The 15,270-nt window shown below is 42.3% G+C and overlaps 2 protein-coding genes across 3 annotated transcripts; one reads left to right on the forward strand and one right to left on the reverse strand.

Moving 5' to 3' along the window:
* The first annotated feature begins 1,162 nt into the window (after positions 1 to 1,162).
* kbtbd3 (kelch repeat and BTB (POZ) domain containing 3) lies at positions 1,163 to 6,436 on the forward strand. Of its 2 annotated transcripts, XM_064302869.1 has the most exons (4): positions 1,163 to 1,220; positions 1,681 to 1,721; positions 3,127 to 3,358; positions 3,725 to 6,436. In XM_064302869.1, the coding sequence occupies exons 3-4, from the start codon at positions 3,138 to 3,140 to the stop codon at positions 5,322 to 5,324; spliced, it is 1,821 nt and encodes a 606-aa protein (XP_064158939.1). In that variant the 5' UTR covers positions 1,163 to 1,220; positions 1,681 to 1,721; positions 3,127 to 3,137; the 3' UTR covers positions 5,325 to 6,436. The 2 variants fall into 2 exon arrangements, with proteins under 2 accessions (XP_064158939.1, XP_064158938.1); XM_064302868.1 differs by lacking the exon at positions 1,163 to 1,220 and having other exon boundaries at positions 1,231 to 1,721.
* Positions 6,437 to 8,209: 1,773 nt separating this feature from the next.
* LOC135236926 (sarcolipin) lies at positions 8,210 to 10,173 on the reverse strand. Its single transcript, XM_064303531.1, has 2 exons — positions 9,999 to 10,173; positions 8,210 to 8,854 (listed from the first exon to the last, which is right to left on the reverse strand). Exon 2 carries the CDS (start codon positions 8,721 to 8,723, stop codon positions 8,625 to 8,627), a length of 99 nt encoding a protein of 32 aa, XP_064159601.1. The 5' UTR covers positions 8,724 to 8,854; positions 9,999 to 10,173; the 3' UTR covers positions 8,210 to 8,624.
* Between the last annotated feature and the right edge of the window lie 5,097 nt (positions 10,174 to 15,270).

A 15,270-nucleotide genomic window follows, 5' to 3' on the forward strand; every position in this document is an offset into this window, starting at 1 on the left:
GCAGTGTTTTCTTTCATATTCTCTAATAGAAACCATACTATGCTAGCAGTTGCTTCAGTAGTTTTAGCCATTTTGGAGCTGGTTAACCTAAATACCTTTTCTTGCATCCAAGTAGTTTGTTAGGAATAAAGCTAGAAAACTGGGTGTAGGTCAAGACAGATACTTTATTTAGCAAGGTACAAAATTATACAAAATGTAGAAAACCCTTAACACATGTTATGCAGTGGGAGGAGCATCAGGACCAGCCCATCAGGTACAGTTGCCACTAGATTTAAGATGCAGCCTACATTCACTGGCCACTTCATTAGGTACACCCATCAAATATTGAACAGATACTCCAGAACAGATGGAATTCTTTGCAGCATGGATTCAACAAGCCGCTGAAATCATTCCATTCGACGTGTTGTACGTTTAGAGATGCCCGTCTGCACACACAATCACTTCTCATGCAATACTGAAATATTTCAATAACCCTTCACAGTCATTCATATGATTACTCAAATCTGATAACTACTAAATTTACATCAAAGGGGCAAACCATATCACCTGCGTACATGACAATCGACTGGCAATACTACCCCCTGAGATACCATTTGCAGCTGCTTAGTGGCCTACGGCCTTCCCCTAGCTGCAGCTTATTCAATTCGTAAAGTTACCGGACATCATATATGCTCTAAGCCGAAAAACCTTGATGTTACCATTGCAGATACAAATTCTACTCCGTACATCAAACCTCTAGGAGAAATCTCATTATTATCCGCCTTGAAAGAATTGATTGAAGAACTGTGAATACAAGTAATATGCATGTGATATTGAAAACATGAGCACAGTATATGGTAACAATAGCTTTAAGATCTACATCCACTAATATTCAATAAACATGAGTCATTCCAGTAAGGGCTAGAAATATTTAAATATTTGCTAATAAAACAGTGAGATGGTACTGAATCCACGGAGACACTCAAAACAGAGAACGTGAGCATTCTTTTTTTTTTTTGTTGTTGGTAAAGCTGATAGATGCCGTTCGGAATACAGGCTTTTAGAAAACCAATGAGGTAAGCACTTCAGACTTCATTCGGTCTCTGCCAGGAAGCCCGTGCAAATGAAGCTTGACATCACATCCTCGTGTCGCGGTTTTGTCATGCCCATTGACTGCGACTCTCCAGCTCTTCCGGTATATTCTTCAAGGCGGAGTGACTGCTGTCCGGGGTGCTGAAACTGTAAGTAAGTGCCGTAGTGTTCAAGGCGTCTAATTATTCTAACACGGGAAATTGATATCTTGAACAATTCCTATAATTGTGTTTGTCTCGCTTGAATTTAATATTTGGCTTTACAGCAGTCAGCTAATTTAATTATTTTAAGGCACCGTATTTCCTTTTATTTATTTTTTTTTTTAGCAATGAAATCAAGTCACGAAAGCTGTATTAGATAAACATGGAGATACAACGATAATTATTTATTTTCAGAAATAATAACTGAGTCGCGTTTCGAAGTCACGCTTGATCCGTTGCAACCTATTGCCACTATCGAAATGACTTTACATTTGCAACAAGATTTTCAGCTTCCACGAACAATCTGCACACTCATAATTGTTAAAGCATACCAGTGTTCCGGTTGCATCTGCTTTTCCCTATATATTCCATATTGTGATCTGACAATATTTCATTCTGTCTCTTTAAGGCAGCATAACGTTGGGACTACAATTTGCTGGACTATTCGAGGTAAATTACGTAAAATTGCAATTGGTCTACAAGTTCGATGTATACATAAAGAAGGTGCATGTATTTATTTAAAAAAAGACATTTTGGATTTAATATTTAATAATGTTTCCCTCCTGAAACGATGGAATGGTTGCTGTGCAAAGCACCATACCAGTAACACGTGGGCTATATGCAATTCCCGTTTTCTTTCCCAAGTGTCTGCTTCGACTGACACCAGTCTTGCATTAAAATCAGGTGGTCAGTACATAGTTTGTACAGAGTGGTATACGTTGTGCTCGGAACCAGCGTGATTTTAATTTAGCTTTTTCATGTAATGACACTTTATTAGGATGCATTAGGGCATTTTATAAAAAGGCAATTCTAGATAAGGATTTTGAAAAGAAAATCTCTGGACTATTTTCACATGACTTGATTCTTAACGCATCATCATCATCATCGTTATTATTATTATTATTAGCGATATTTTATCATGCAGTCTTAAAGTAACACAAACATACTGTATCTGTGTCGATTTGCAAAAATTCCAGACACATGTACAGGTCATAGCCTAGCCAGAAGATTAGAGTCGAGCCAAGTCAGTTGGACCTGGCTGCAGTGCAAAAAGATGAGTCAGGAGCCGCATAAGGTGTGAGTGACTCTGCTGTTCTCACTGGGGTTGAACCAAGGCTAACAATGAGTGTGTCCTGACTGTGGGGCCACAGAGTACAGATCAATAAGAGGTGCTACAAATCATGACTGCCATAAAAAAGGAGACTTTTCGTGAAATGCGAAAACTGTTTAATTAATGCATTGTATTTCATGTTTTACTTACATGGTGTTTTGAAATAAACATAATTAGCCACAGAGCAACGAAACATTTAAAATACATAGCTCATGATGCTGGTTTGCTCTTTCTGCCTCAAACTCAAAAATTTAGATACAAGGTTTTTGCATGACAATGACAAAAAAAGTTAATAGGTATTATACATGTTTTTGCGAATGAAGTTTAATGCTTAATGCGAATGCTTAAAAGGACCCTTAGCTAAGCATACAGAACAGATGCTGTTCTAAATCAGTTACTGCTTGAAATCCTGCAGCAATGTTTGGATTTTAGGGAGAGTCTGATGCATTGTATCTATGTACAGACAAACCCAGTTAACACTCTCCAGTTCTCGACTGTCACTGTTGACCACGTTAATCTGGTTTACCACTGACTAATACGTTATACACAGGTACTTTAGTCTGTTACAATGACCCAGCTTGACCCAAGTCTGAGAGCAGTAAGAAAGGTTTGAGTTGGGTTAATCAAGAAGTACATTTGGTGACTCAACCCCCACCTCACCTCACCCTCTCAGGGGTTTGTCTGTGTCGCTAAGATGCCATTGGCAAACATGGCTTTGCCAGCTGACATGTCTGTGTGCTGTAGGTCAGGGAGTGATGGACAGGCAGCGCGAGGGTGCGTTTAACGGGGCGGCGTGTAATGGAGCCCTGGAGCGGAGGTCCATGGTGCTGGTTTCGGAGGTGCACGGCCAGCAGATTCTCAGCGTGCTGCGAGGTTTCAGGGAGAGGAGCCTCCTCTTTGACTTCAGCATCCTGGTGAGAGGCGAGACCATCCAGTGCCACCGCTGTGTGCTAGCAGCCTGCAGCGACTTCTTCAGGTAAGAGCTCAATGAGTGCAGAGTGCTCAGGGTCAGGACACGAGACATAGATTCACTGTGATCTGTATGTGAATGCTGGATAACATTCAGCTGGTGCAGTATGCAATCTCACTGTTGTACCATGTTCTTTGTTCTATGTGTACTATATCAATACTGTGGCTATTGTATTGAGATGAGTTGCATACAGAGGGTTAAGTGACTAAGTGTTTTTTGCTGCAGTTTGTGTTATAACCTTAATATTATACAAGCGTAACATTCAGCTTGAGACACTGTATCTTATTTGCATATAAAGCTGCACGTATGTATAGAGCTTTATGCATGCAACTAGCTGAGATTTGTTGTGCATGTGTACTTCCCTCTTTGCAGGGCCATGTTCGAGGTCAACATGAGAGAACGTGATGATGGGAGTGTCACCATGAGCCACCTGTCTCCTAAAGCCATCCGGGCCTTTCTGGACTTTGCTTACTCGGGTGAAACGGAGATCACGGAGGACAACGTGGACATGTTCTTCCAACTTTCCTCCTTCCTGCAGGTCTCCATCCTCTCAAAAGCCTGCAGTGACTTCCTCATCGAGACTCTGGACCTGTCCAACTGCCTGCAGCTGCTGGCCATCGCCGAAGGTTACGGCTCCACGCGCCTCCACCAGCACGCCATGGACTTCATCGTCCAGAACTTCCACAGCCTCTCCAAGACTTCGGACTTCCTGGAGATGACTGTCAGCGTTCTGGAAAAGTGCCTGGGGGCTGACGAGCTCAACGTCCCGGACGAGGAGTCCGTGTTGAGGGCGCTCCTCCGGTGGGCCGATCATGAGCCGGAGGGCCGGCGGCGGCTGCTGCCCGACCTCCTCCTGCTGGTTCGGCTGCACCAGCTGCCAATGGCCATCCTGGAGGAGGTGAGCCAGTCCGAGGGCCCGCTGTCCGACGACGGGGACTGCGCCAAGACGGTCAGGGGCGCCATTGCCAACCTGCGGGAGTTCAGCGGCTTCTTCCTGGACGCCAGGCCCTCCACCACCGACTGTTACATCTACGTGCACAAGACGGAAGAGAACGGCGAGATCCGCCACACCTTCTGCTACAACATCGAGACGGACCGCTGGAAGGAGCTCCCGCAGGCCCTGATCACAGACCCCCCGGGCTCCAGCCTGGCCGGGTTCGGGGAGAGCCTGTTCCTCACGGGCGGTTGCAGGGGAAACTGCTGCCGGGCGGTGCGGCTGCACATCGCCGAGCCCTTCCATGACGCCACGGACGAGGCCTGGTGCTACTGCCCCGCGCAGAACAGCCTGACGCAAGTGCCGACGATGAAGAAGCCCCGCACCATGCACACCTCGGTCACAGCCCTCCGCCGCATCTACGTCATCGGGGGCAAGACCAGGGGCCCCCGGAGCATCCGCAGCCTGCTGGACGTGGAGTACTATGACCCCCTGTCCAGGGACTGGAGGTCTGTCAGCCCCCTCCCCAGGGGCATCTACTACCCCGAGGCCAGCGCCTGCAACGGCGTGATCTACACGCTGGGGTCAGAGGTGGAGATCTCCGACGTCTTCAACCCCTCCCTGGACTGCTTCTTCCAGTACAACGCCGTGACTGACCAGTGGTGCCAGCTGGTGGCGGAGTTCGGGCAGTTCTTCCACGCCACGCTCGTCAAAGCTGTGCCCGTCAACGACGTCCTGTACCTCTGCGACCTTTCCACGTACAAGGTTTACAGCTTCTGCCCGGAGACCTGCGTGTGGAAGGGAGAGGGGTCCTTCGAGTGTGCCGGCTTCAACGCGGGGGCCATTGGCATCTCCGACAAGATCTACATCCTGGGCGGGGACTACTCTCCGGATGAAATCACAGACGAAGTGCAGGTGTATCACAGCAGCCGCTCGGAGTGGGAGGAGGTGTCACCCATGCCCCGGGCACTGACGGAATTCCACTGCCAGGTGATGCGCTTCAACCGCGACAGGGACCCATGGAAGGCTGACCAGTGAGATTAACAGGACCAAAGCTGTATCGTATCCCTCCACATCAATGCTATGAATGCCAATGTAATGTGTCTTACTAACTAACCAGATAATCCCGTTTTGACTCCTTAGTCTTGACTCCATACTTCAACCTACTACTGAATGCGAGCTAAGCTATGCTGAAGCAAACTTCCAAAAAATTTAAATGCCACATGTTTTTACTTGAACTTTATTTTATTTTGCTGTCTTACATATCAGGCTTTGAAACCTGTTCCTGTTCATAGACTTTTTGAGGAAAAAAGAAGAAAAGTGCAGAATTTCAGAAAAGAAAAATGCTTTTCCAAATGAATATATGGAAAGGATATTAGTTTTCATAAATTCTCTGAGGTATTGAAGCTCAGCAGAGACATATGAACTTACAAAGCAATCCTAGCTCTCTCAATGCTGCAGAGACTGTGAGTTTGGCCTGTTGCCATGGTCGCCTCCCTTGCCAATCATCTCATGGCTCCTCCCACAGTGGAACATGTACCAGCGCAGGCTTGAAGCCTTCGCTCTCACCTGTTTCCATTACTATCACAACAGACCCCATACAACACTCATAGGTATAATTTCAATAGACATCGTTTTAAAATGTTGGTTTATTTACAGTGTATTGGATTCATTTAAGTTGGTTTGATCTGTGTTTGTACTGTTTATAGATGTATCACTCAAGATTTACTCTTTGTCTCTGAGCACGTATGCACTGATATAAGGATACATCTGATTACTCTGGTGGAGTATGCAGTATGCTTTAGCGCTGTATATTAATGTATGTAATGTTGCACAGCCCGTGGCAGTAGTTCTCAGTGCCTATTGTATTTAATGCCTTTTGCAGCCTCATATGGGCGTCGTATGGGCTCTCTTCTCTATGTCACTCTGCCGAAGTCTCCCCATACTATACTTTACTGCTTGACAATGTGGACACATGTATACATTAATGACACTCCAATGACTTACGCTTTATGGAAAAAGAAGCATTTAAATTTCATCCTTCATATACTGTACATGTCTATACGTGGATTTCTACAGGCACAATATCATGTATCATTCATATGATCACACTTGTTTTTATCACCACTGCAATAAATGACATAAATTCACATATCTATTTGTTTAATATTGTATATGAATTGTAAATTTGGGAGAGCCACATTTTTGCACATGATCATAAATACACCCCCAGGTCCTATTATCCTGTTTTGTGCAGAATTTCACTTTTTTGCAGCTAAACTCTGTTCTGTGGACAATATGACACCATGCAGTGATATTGCCACAGCAGGCGTGAGAGTGTTTATGTATTATGAGAGGGTCCTCATCTCACTATAGTACCAACTATAAGTATCAAATACTCGTTTCAGTCTCTTAGGGATAACAAGCCAGGAGCTTTGCCTTGATTACCCACTAATTAACTTTCTGAAAATCTCCTACTGAGGGAACTCAGTCACTTATCAAGAGGACATAATGATTTTTGCCACACTCATGGTCTAAATATTCCAGAATGTAATAATGTGGCAGGGGATTGGGCCAGCCTCCCTCTCGCTTAACCTATAACTTTTTCTCTTGGTTTGCATGTCACCATAGAGCGTATATATCATACACTTCAGTGGGTGTGTGGGTGTCACAGACAGGAGGGGAGTGCACCAGCTATTGTCAGTGTCAATCTAGCTGGCCGTGTACACCACACCCCTTCTCACAAAGGGGGGTAGTGAGAGTAGTGCTGGGTAACGTAGGAAAATAACACACGGGAGCAGATCCAAAAGAAGCCTGGCAGGATAGCAAGTGAAAAAATTCTGAATAGTGATAAAGTGAAATGTATTACATATATCAGATCATAAACCCTGGAATGAATTGCACATGGCTGCTACACATTTACTAATAATGTAAGTGTTCTGGCCTGGAATGTAATGTCAGATGAAATTGATTCATCTGTTTATGCAGTGAGTTGTTTTGACTGTGTTTAGAATGTCATCACAGTCGATGAATGTTCTAGAATCATTAGATGATATCTGTTTTGCTCCTTCCTTCCCACCCCACCCACATTACATAGTGAAACAAGATAGTGAGGTGTAGGCTACCTGAAACCTGAGGTTTCTAAAAAACTTGCACATGCAGCAGTATACTGTAGGGGATTATGAATACTAAAAGCAATAGTTAACCCACAGCAGCCCCATACAGCTACCTAACTACTGCAAAAGGTACACATTTATAAAATTGAACCAGATTGGGTTCAAATTGAATATATTCACAGAGCCATAATCTTATTGGAAGAATTAGGTATAGCATTTTGCCTTGTAATGTTTCAAGAGCAATTCGGTTATATAATACAGAAACATTGAAGACTGTAATATGATATGTCTATATAGTAGACAACCACTTAGATCAAGATTGATTATTTCATTACATTCTTTAACTCTTCTGTTCATTTTAGGTCAAAGTTCGTCATCCAACAGGGGTTTCAAACAGAAGACATTTTCATTAATGTTGTTACACTAATTAAGGCCAGTAGAGTTATACTGAAAATTTTAAGTATTTTCTAGATTTCAACTAAAGGTCAATTTGACCACTACAGGTTAAATAATTTCTCTTTGTCATGAGAAATGTTTTTCTTATGAAAAATGAACATCATCAATACCAATTAATACATAATTCAGTATGCAAAAGCAAATTGCAGAAGATAGTTTACTTTACAGATTAATGTTCTTTTTAGGCACTGAGGAGATTTTCAAAATGTATATAATCTCTTAACCCTCTCTGCTGGTCATGAAGGGAACTGTTATAAAGACAACTGTACTTTTACAATTAAATCTGGTTTTGTCTTTTTTGGACAGATTCCCTTTCCATGGAATGACAAAAAACACACACACATCATACAATTAAAGATGACAACTTTTATTTTAAAAACTGTAAACAGAATGTTTGGATTCAGAATAACATGTTTATTTCTGTTTCATGTATAGTTTATACATTTAGTTTATAAATTTACTGCACTATAAAGTAAGAATAAAAACACAATATGAATAATTTTAAACTTGATGAAGTTTGACTTTCTAAAATGAACATAATCAAAATTCAATTAGAAATTCTGAGTTTTCTTTTTTTTACACTAATCTAAAAAGCAATTAAACATTTAGAGGCTCAGGATGAGACAGTGTATGAGCAATTGCGTGCTGGATCTCGACACTGTGCCACCGTGTCAAAGCCCTGACACCCCACAAGGCTTCCTCTCATGGCTTTTGGGTGGGGATCCTAGCCAAAAATATGCTCCTCCCACCCAACACATCCTGGACCTCATGCGTCCTGGTAGGACTTGACCAGAAGCCACATGAGCAGCACGGTGATTAAGACGATCATGAAGTTGAGGAAGAGCTCCTGCACAGAGCGATCCATCGTGCCAGGTAGAGCGGGGGCGGGCAGAGGAGAGGCGGGGCGATGGGGTGGGTCTGCAGTGAGGCTGGACTCCGAGCACCGGCGTCACTCAAGGCAAAGGCAGAGAGCTCCCTCTGTCCTAATGGAACAGTCTGAGGGTATGAGCAAGAAAAAGAATCAAGATGTATTGCCTGTAAGGGATTAAAATGAACACAGCAGCTATCTGGGCTGGTTATCATGGTTAAGGCTTTGAATATTAAGGTTCAAATAAGTCTCAGTCTTTTATTTCAATATTTCTAGAAGCTTCCAATATTTAAGATGATTTATATGGAAATATATAAAATAGAAAGCATTATTAGTAGCATCCAGGACATGGCTGCAATGCAAATAAAAACATTATACTATTCACTTACACAAATGGCACTTGACTGTAAATCAAGCATAAAGATGTGTGATGACAAACTTCAAACAAATGCTATAGCTCTTTTAACAAACCCTTCTAAAAAATTTGATATGTCAATGCGAGGAGATGTGAAGAACATAACTGGTCCTTCTGTTATGACAAGGGTTGATAGACGACCCTACCCTTTGTTGCCAATTTGGCGGATAGAGGGCACGTCTCTAAAAATAAGCCCTGCAATCCACAAATCCCACAAATTATTTGGGGATTTTCCACTGGACCCTGAAAGCCCACACCTGTCCCAGCCTGTCTGAAGGGACACATCATTCAACGTCTTTACAACCACTTGTGGGTTGAATCTGCCAAGATATCACTTTTCTACAGCCTGAATAATGGCATTGGCACTGTCACACTCAGATTATCTGTTCGCAAATATAGTCATTATGATATGTAAACTTTACAGAAATGATTTTCATTTGTGTTTTTGCATAAATTAAACGTATGCATTAACATCCTTTTCCACTCTCATTTTTATATTATTGTTTGGTTACCTGAAAAAACTATGGAAACTTTGTTTGGAATCCTGGAAACAAATGTATCTTAGCTTTACAATATTATGCAGATCAATTGAAAAAGTGCAGTCCTGTTCTCTGAACATAGTAATGTATCACATATACACTTAAATTAACACCTTTAATATGAATATTTTATTTAATTACAAAAAGACAGCATACTATTCTTCTTCTTATTATTATTATTATTATCATTATTAGTATTTTATAAAAGTGTGTACCTGTGGCTGTTCAAAAAGTAAACCAATGTGCTGATGAGAAAGGCAGTTGAAGGTGGGTTGTGCAAGAAGTGAGATAGGCTGCTCTCCCTAGTGATCCGCTCACCTGGTTGGAGTCGGGGTTGGGTGTGCAGGGGGCACGGGGCGGTGCGGTTGGCAAAGTAGAGACCCTCAGCAGTGGGCAGTTCCTGGTGGCACTCTCCCTCTATCCCTAGTCCATCTGGGCAGATCCGAGCCCGCATGGCCCTAAAGTAGGCAGAGGGGCTGGGACCAGCTTGCGGCCTGCCACCACATGATGTGCTGATGTCACACAACAAGTATTTAAACCAAGTTTGAACACCAGAGGACCAGTTGGGCATTTAACAGGGTGCGGCTGTTTCTCATTGGCAGGACAGAGAGGCATCCGAATATGGCATTTGAACTTCTGTTGAGTTGATCAATTTTTGTACTTCTGTTTTTTTTCACCTAATTAGCCTTGAGAAGTCTACTGTTTAAAAAACATTAATTTATTTTTTAAGCATACAGTCCTGTATGTTTATGTTGAAAAGCTGTTAGCTTATTTGACCATGCACAGTTAAATATTTCTGTTTTTGAGACTGTTTCTGTATTTTATTCATTTGGAAGCCTGGTATCTGGACAATCTGACAGCCCCTTGCTTAAACGGCTTGATAAATGTGGTTAGCCTTGTATAACAGTGATTTGCACAGTAGCCAACAGTGGGGACACAAATTCAACAGCAATCCCCAGTCTGAAAGCTGCATAACCTGTTCTAAGGCATACCTCTATTTAATGTCTGCAAGGACATGGCCCAAGAGTTTCAATTCCACTATTTGCTTTTCCTTGTACTTTTCCAAGTTTAGGGAAGTGCCTTTTGGTGGGCAAAAAATCAGCTCTGAGACCGATACGCAAATACAAAAATAAACCACAAGTGCTCCACTTCCATTTGTACTCTCCCACAAGCAAGTAATACTTTGATTTACGAGGGCTGAATATCGGATGAAATTCAATTTCAGTGAGACTTTATATAATCGTCACGGCAAGAAATGTTGAAGGGGCGAGGCCTGTCGCTTCTGAAACAAGCTCTCTGTCAGTTCCTCAACGGCAGTCTCTGTCCATTTGCACTGCGCTAGACTGTTCCAGAATTTCTGAAGGTGTTGCAGTGAATCTCCATTCCACTGCAGCCACGGCAACCTCCAGAGGGCTGTTTTTAGGCACACAATATATCAGTATCAAGACACTCGAACAGGATGGAAACTGCCATGAGAAGGAATGCACTGCGGTTTAAAGTCCTCAACAATGACACTCAAGCCAGATGAAGTCTGAGGCTAGTGGAGTTCAAAGATAAAATGCACTGCAGACTCTGAGTGTCTCTATTCATCTGGGGTTAGTGGCTGTTGCCACACAGGGTCAACACACATACAAACAAGGTGTTATGACAGCCTGAGCCAACCCCCGTCCCTCCACCCTCCACACACACACACACACCCACACAAGCATGCATGCATGCACGTACGCACGCACACGCACACACACACACACACACACACTCACATACGAGCCAAAACAAGTCCCATGGGTAAACCAGCACATTTTAAACACTCAAGGACAAATCCTCAGCTGTGTTGTCGACCGTTAGGCTCCTCTTGTTAACCCACTTTCATCTCACAAAAGTTGCCTTGCAATTATTTACTCAGCAGATGGTGTTTTTACATATTAGAGCTAAAAATACTAAATATTTTGCTTATTGAATCCTATGAGGCACTGTGCTCAAAAATAAAACCTTGTTTCCTCTGCTGGATTTGATCCTCCAGTAGCCTATATACGGTCCCATCTCACTTGTCACACTCACAGAGATAAATTGTACTGAAGACAGAATCAGATACATCTTCCCTTACGTTGCATGGCTTTCAATTCAGTTTATAACCTTAGTTCTTCAGTTAAGACCATGTTTTGCATCTCACAGTCTCTTGCAGCCTTGAGAAGAATAACTTTTACGAAAGCAGGTAGGAAAATGACTTCAATAAATTCAATGTAAATTCCAAACAGCATGTCCTAAAACTGTCTCCAACATGCCGATAATGCAAGTACCAATGCAAGTAATAGAATGTATCAGAGAATCCCCTCTGTCCAGACAAATTCCTTTGCTGCACTTGTAATGTCCTTTGGACTTATCGCCACGTCTTACAGCTGTTCACACTTTTGTTGCTACATTGACCCAAAATAGATTTGACAGGATTAAGGTGACATGCACTCTGTACTATAGGCTCAAATGCTTACATAACATGCTTTAAAGGATCAGCGTTTACAGTAAATTCTATGAGAGTAGGGCATACAGGACAGTTATCACTATGCCAAATAATCTTCTCATGGACCACTGTCATTCTGCGGTTTTTAGTTCCTTATCTAGCTCCTATGGCCTGGGGAAATCTTGACTGCACGGGAAACGTACATGTACAGTGGTCATGTACAAGTAGGGAATTGTGGGTATTAAAATTAAAATCTAGAAAATTATCAGGTATTGACTGATTGCAGTGAATCAACACACACATACAAGCAAACACACACACACACACACACACACATACATAGTGAGGTCCATAATGTTCGGAACAAAGACATTTTTTCTTGATATGTCTCTGTACCTCATAATTTTAGATTTGAATTCAAACAATTCACATGTGGTTAAAGTGCACATTCGCAGCTTTTGTTAAATGGTATTTTTATACATTTTGTTCTGTAGAAATTACAGCAGTTTTTGTACATATTTCCCTGATTTTAGGGCACCATAATGTTTGGGACAAATTATTTAACAGGTGTTTTGGAGGAGTCAGGTGTATTCATTTGCTTCCTTAGTGCAGGTATAAGAGAGATTTAGTCTTAATTCTAGGCTTTTGATTGCCTTTGGAGTTATTGATGTTTGTAAACATGAGGACCAGAGTTGTGCCAAATAAGCCTTGTAAGAAATAAAAAAAAAACTGTCAGAGACATAAGCCAAACCTTAGGCTTACCAAGATCAACTGTTCGGAAGATCATGATGAAGAAAGAGTAGTAGTAATTGCAAAGGGCCTAGTAGGCCAAGGAAAACCTGTACAATTGATGACCGAAGAATTCTCTCTATAATGAAGAAAACCCCCCCAAACACCTGTCTGACACACAGATCAGAAACACACTTTAGGAGTCAGGTGTGGATGCACCAGTGACTACTGTCTACAGAAGACTTCATGAACTACAGAGGCTACAGTGGAAGATACAAACCACTAGTCAGCCACACATATAAAATTGCCAGGTTATATGGTGGTGGGGTGTTATGGTTTTGACTACCACAGGTACTGCTCACCTGTCTTCATTGATGATGCAACTGCTGATAGCAGCAGCAGAATGAATTCTGAAGTGTACAAAAGCATCTTATCTGCCCAAGTTCAACCAAATACCGCAAAACTCATTGGATGGCGCTTCATCCTACAGCACGTTAATGACCCCAAACATACTGCTAGAGCATCAAAGGGGTTTTTTTAAGCTAAAAACTGGAAAATGTTTGACTGGTGGAGTCATTCACCCAATGTGAATCTAACTGAACATGTGGTTTCACATGCTGAAGAGAAAACTCAAGGCAACTGGCCCCAGAACAAGCAGGAGCTGAAGATGGCTGTAGTAGAGGCAGAGCATACAGACTTAAAGCAGTCATTGCATGCAAAGTGACAAATTACTAAACATGACTGCTTTCATTTATGTCACATAAATATGTCCCAAACATTATGGTACTCTGAAATGGGGGGCTATGTATAAAAAGTGCTGTAATTTCTATACGGGGAAACTATGTGTAGAGTAGAAAAATACCCTTAAAAAAAACTGAGAACATGCACTTTAACCACCTGTAAATTATTTGATTACAAATCTAATCCTTTGGAGTGCAGAGCTCACGGCATATACATATACCAATTGTAATATATTTTATAACTGTTTTAAATGTTGCTTGTCACAAGTTCACTCACAACCATCTGAATAACTGGTGACGGGATTCCATGAACAATAAAGTGGGGGAGTTATTTTCTGTGCAGCCTCACAGGCCTGGAGTGCATGATCATGTCATCATTGCTGATTCCTGTTTCCAGGAAAAGGGATTCCCCACCAACAGTGAGCCACTGTGTACACATGAGGCCTTCTGACAGATGCGACCGTTCTTATCAAACACAGCAGTTGCCTTCACTTGATCAGGGCCCAATAGCCAGACACGCAACAACACAGGAAAGCCCTCAGATCTCCCCATAGGACTGGGTAGAGGGAACACAGCAGCAGGGAATTTAAACTCTGCATGCTTTGATAGACTCCAGTAATACGGGGCTTAAGGCATGCCGCTGTCCGGGTTCATGCTGTTGACTGATTTCCCTCCAAAGTGCTAATGCTAAGGCTGCAGCCTTGCTTCTCACTGTCTGAAATGGAGCAGCATGACTATCCATTTTAACTGGGACCCAGAGTGCAGCTGTGATGACATGTAACGTTGCAGAACAGACTGCAAGGGTCACTGGGGCTTCTTGATATTGATGACAAAGCAAATCCAGGTAAAGGGAAACCAGCTAAGCACTACTGTGAGACATCAGGACTGTTTCATTCCTTTACCATAAATCCACCAAGTTCAGTTTATTCTGTGGATGTATCTTGAATATTCAGTCCAAGGCACACAGTCATTAAATCGTAGCTAATTCTGACACGCTGCATTACAACTTTGATATCGAATCCGTTCTAATTGTACTTCTATTTCTCTACTGATGAACATTGGCAGCAGTTCTATTTGTTAACAGAACCATGGCTGTGTGGTTAAAAATAATTCCATCACAGAGTGGAGGGATTCCTCACCCAAGGTGAGAGAGAGCAAACATAGGTCTCTCCCGGTTGTATGAGTCTGAGAGGGTGGAATTTTTCCTGGGCAAACATCCAGAATGTGAATAGCAGGATATAATAGTTCCCAGAGAAAGACCAGAGGGGCCATGGAACAGGTGTCAAAAGTGCCAAGGGACTTCGGAAGTATACGATATCCACTGAGGCGGGCTGTGACCTAATTCATTGTCCTTCATTTGGAAAGTGCATATTTAAAGACTGAAACTGCCGAATGAAATAAAATTACATTATTATTTATCATTTAAAGTATTTTTAAAAATGTATCGGTGGGGCCGTGTTAGGCTGTGGGTGTTTGTGAGGTGATCTGTTGTCTGTGAGCGTCTGAAGGAGTCTTGTGTGGTGCGGTAGGGGAGGGTACAGGATGTACATGTTTGAATGCTGTGTGTACACGGAATACTAATAAAAATAATTGTACAAAAAAGAAGAAATAAAACTACGTTATAACAATAGCAGCAACAACAACTACAATAAAAAAAACTTTT

Source organism: Anguilla rostrata, chromosome 12 (genome assembly GCF_018555375.3).
Source record: "Anguilla rostrata isolate EN2019 chromosome 12, ASM1855537v3, whole genome shotgun sequence".
Classification (NCBI taxonomy): domain Eukaryota; kingdom Metazoa; phylum Chordata; class Actinopteri; order Anguilliformes; family Anguillidae; genus Anguilla; species Anguilla rostrata.

Excerpts from the sequence above, each read along its gene's own strand:
- kbtbd3 (XM_064302868.1), top strand. The coding sequence starts at position 1,532 with ATGACTTTACATTTGCAACAAGATTTTCAGCTTCCACGAACAATCTGC. Across the intron at positions 1,722-3,126 it reads AATTTGCTGGACTATTCGAG|GTCAGGGAGTGATGGACAGG; the intron begins GTAAATTACGTA and ends TGTGTGCTGTAG. Across the intron at positions 3,359-3,724 it reads GCCTGCAGCGACTTCTTCAG|GGCCATGTTCGAGGTCAACA; the intron begins GTAAGAGCTCAA and ends CCCTCTTTGCAG.
- LOC135236926 (XM_064303531.1), bottom strand. The coding sequence starts at position 8,723 with ATGGATCGCTCTGTGCAGGAGCTCTTCCTCAACTTCATGATCGTCTTA.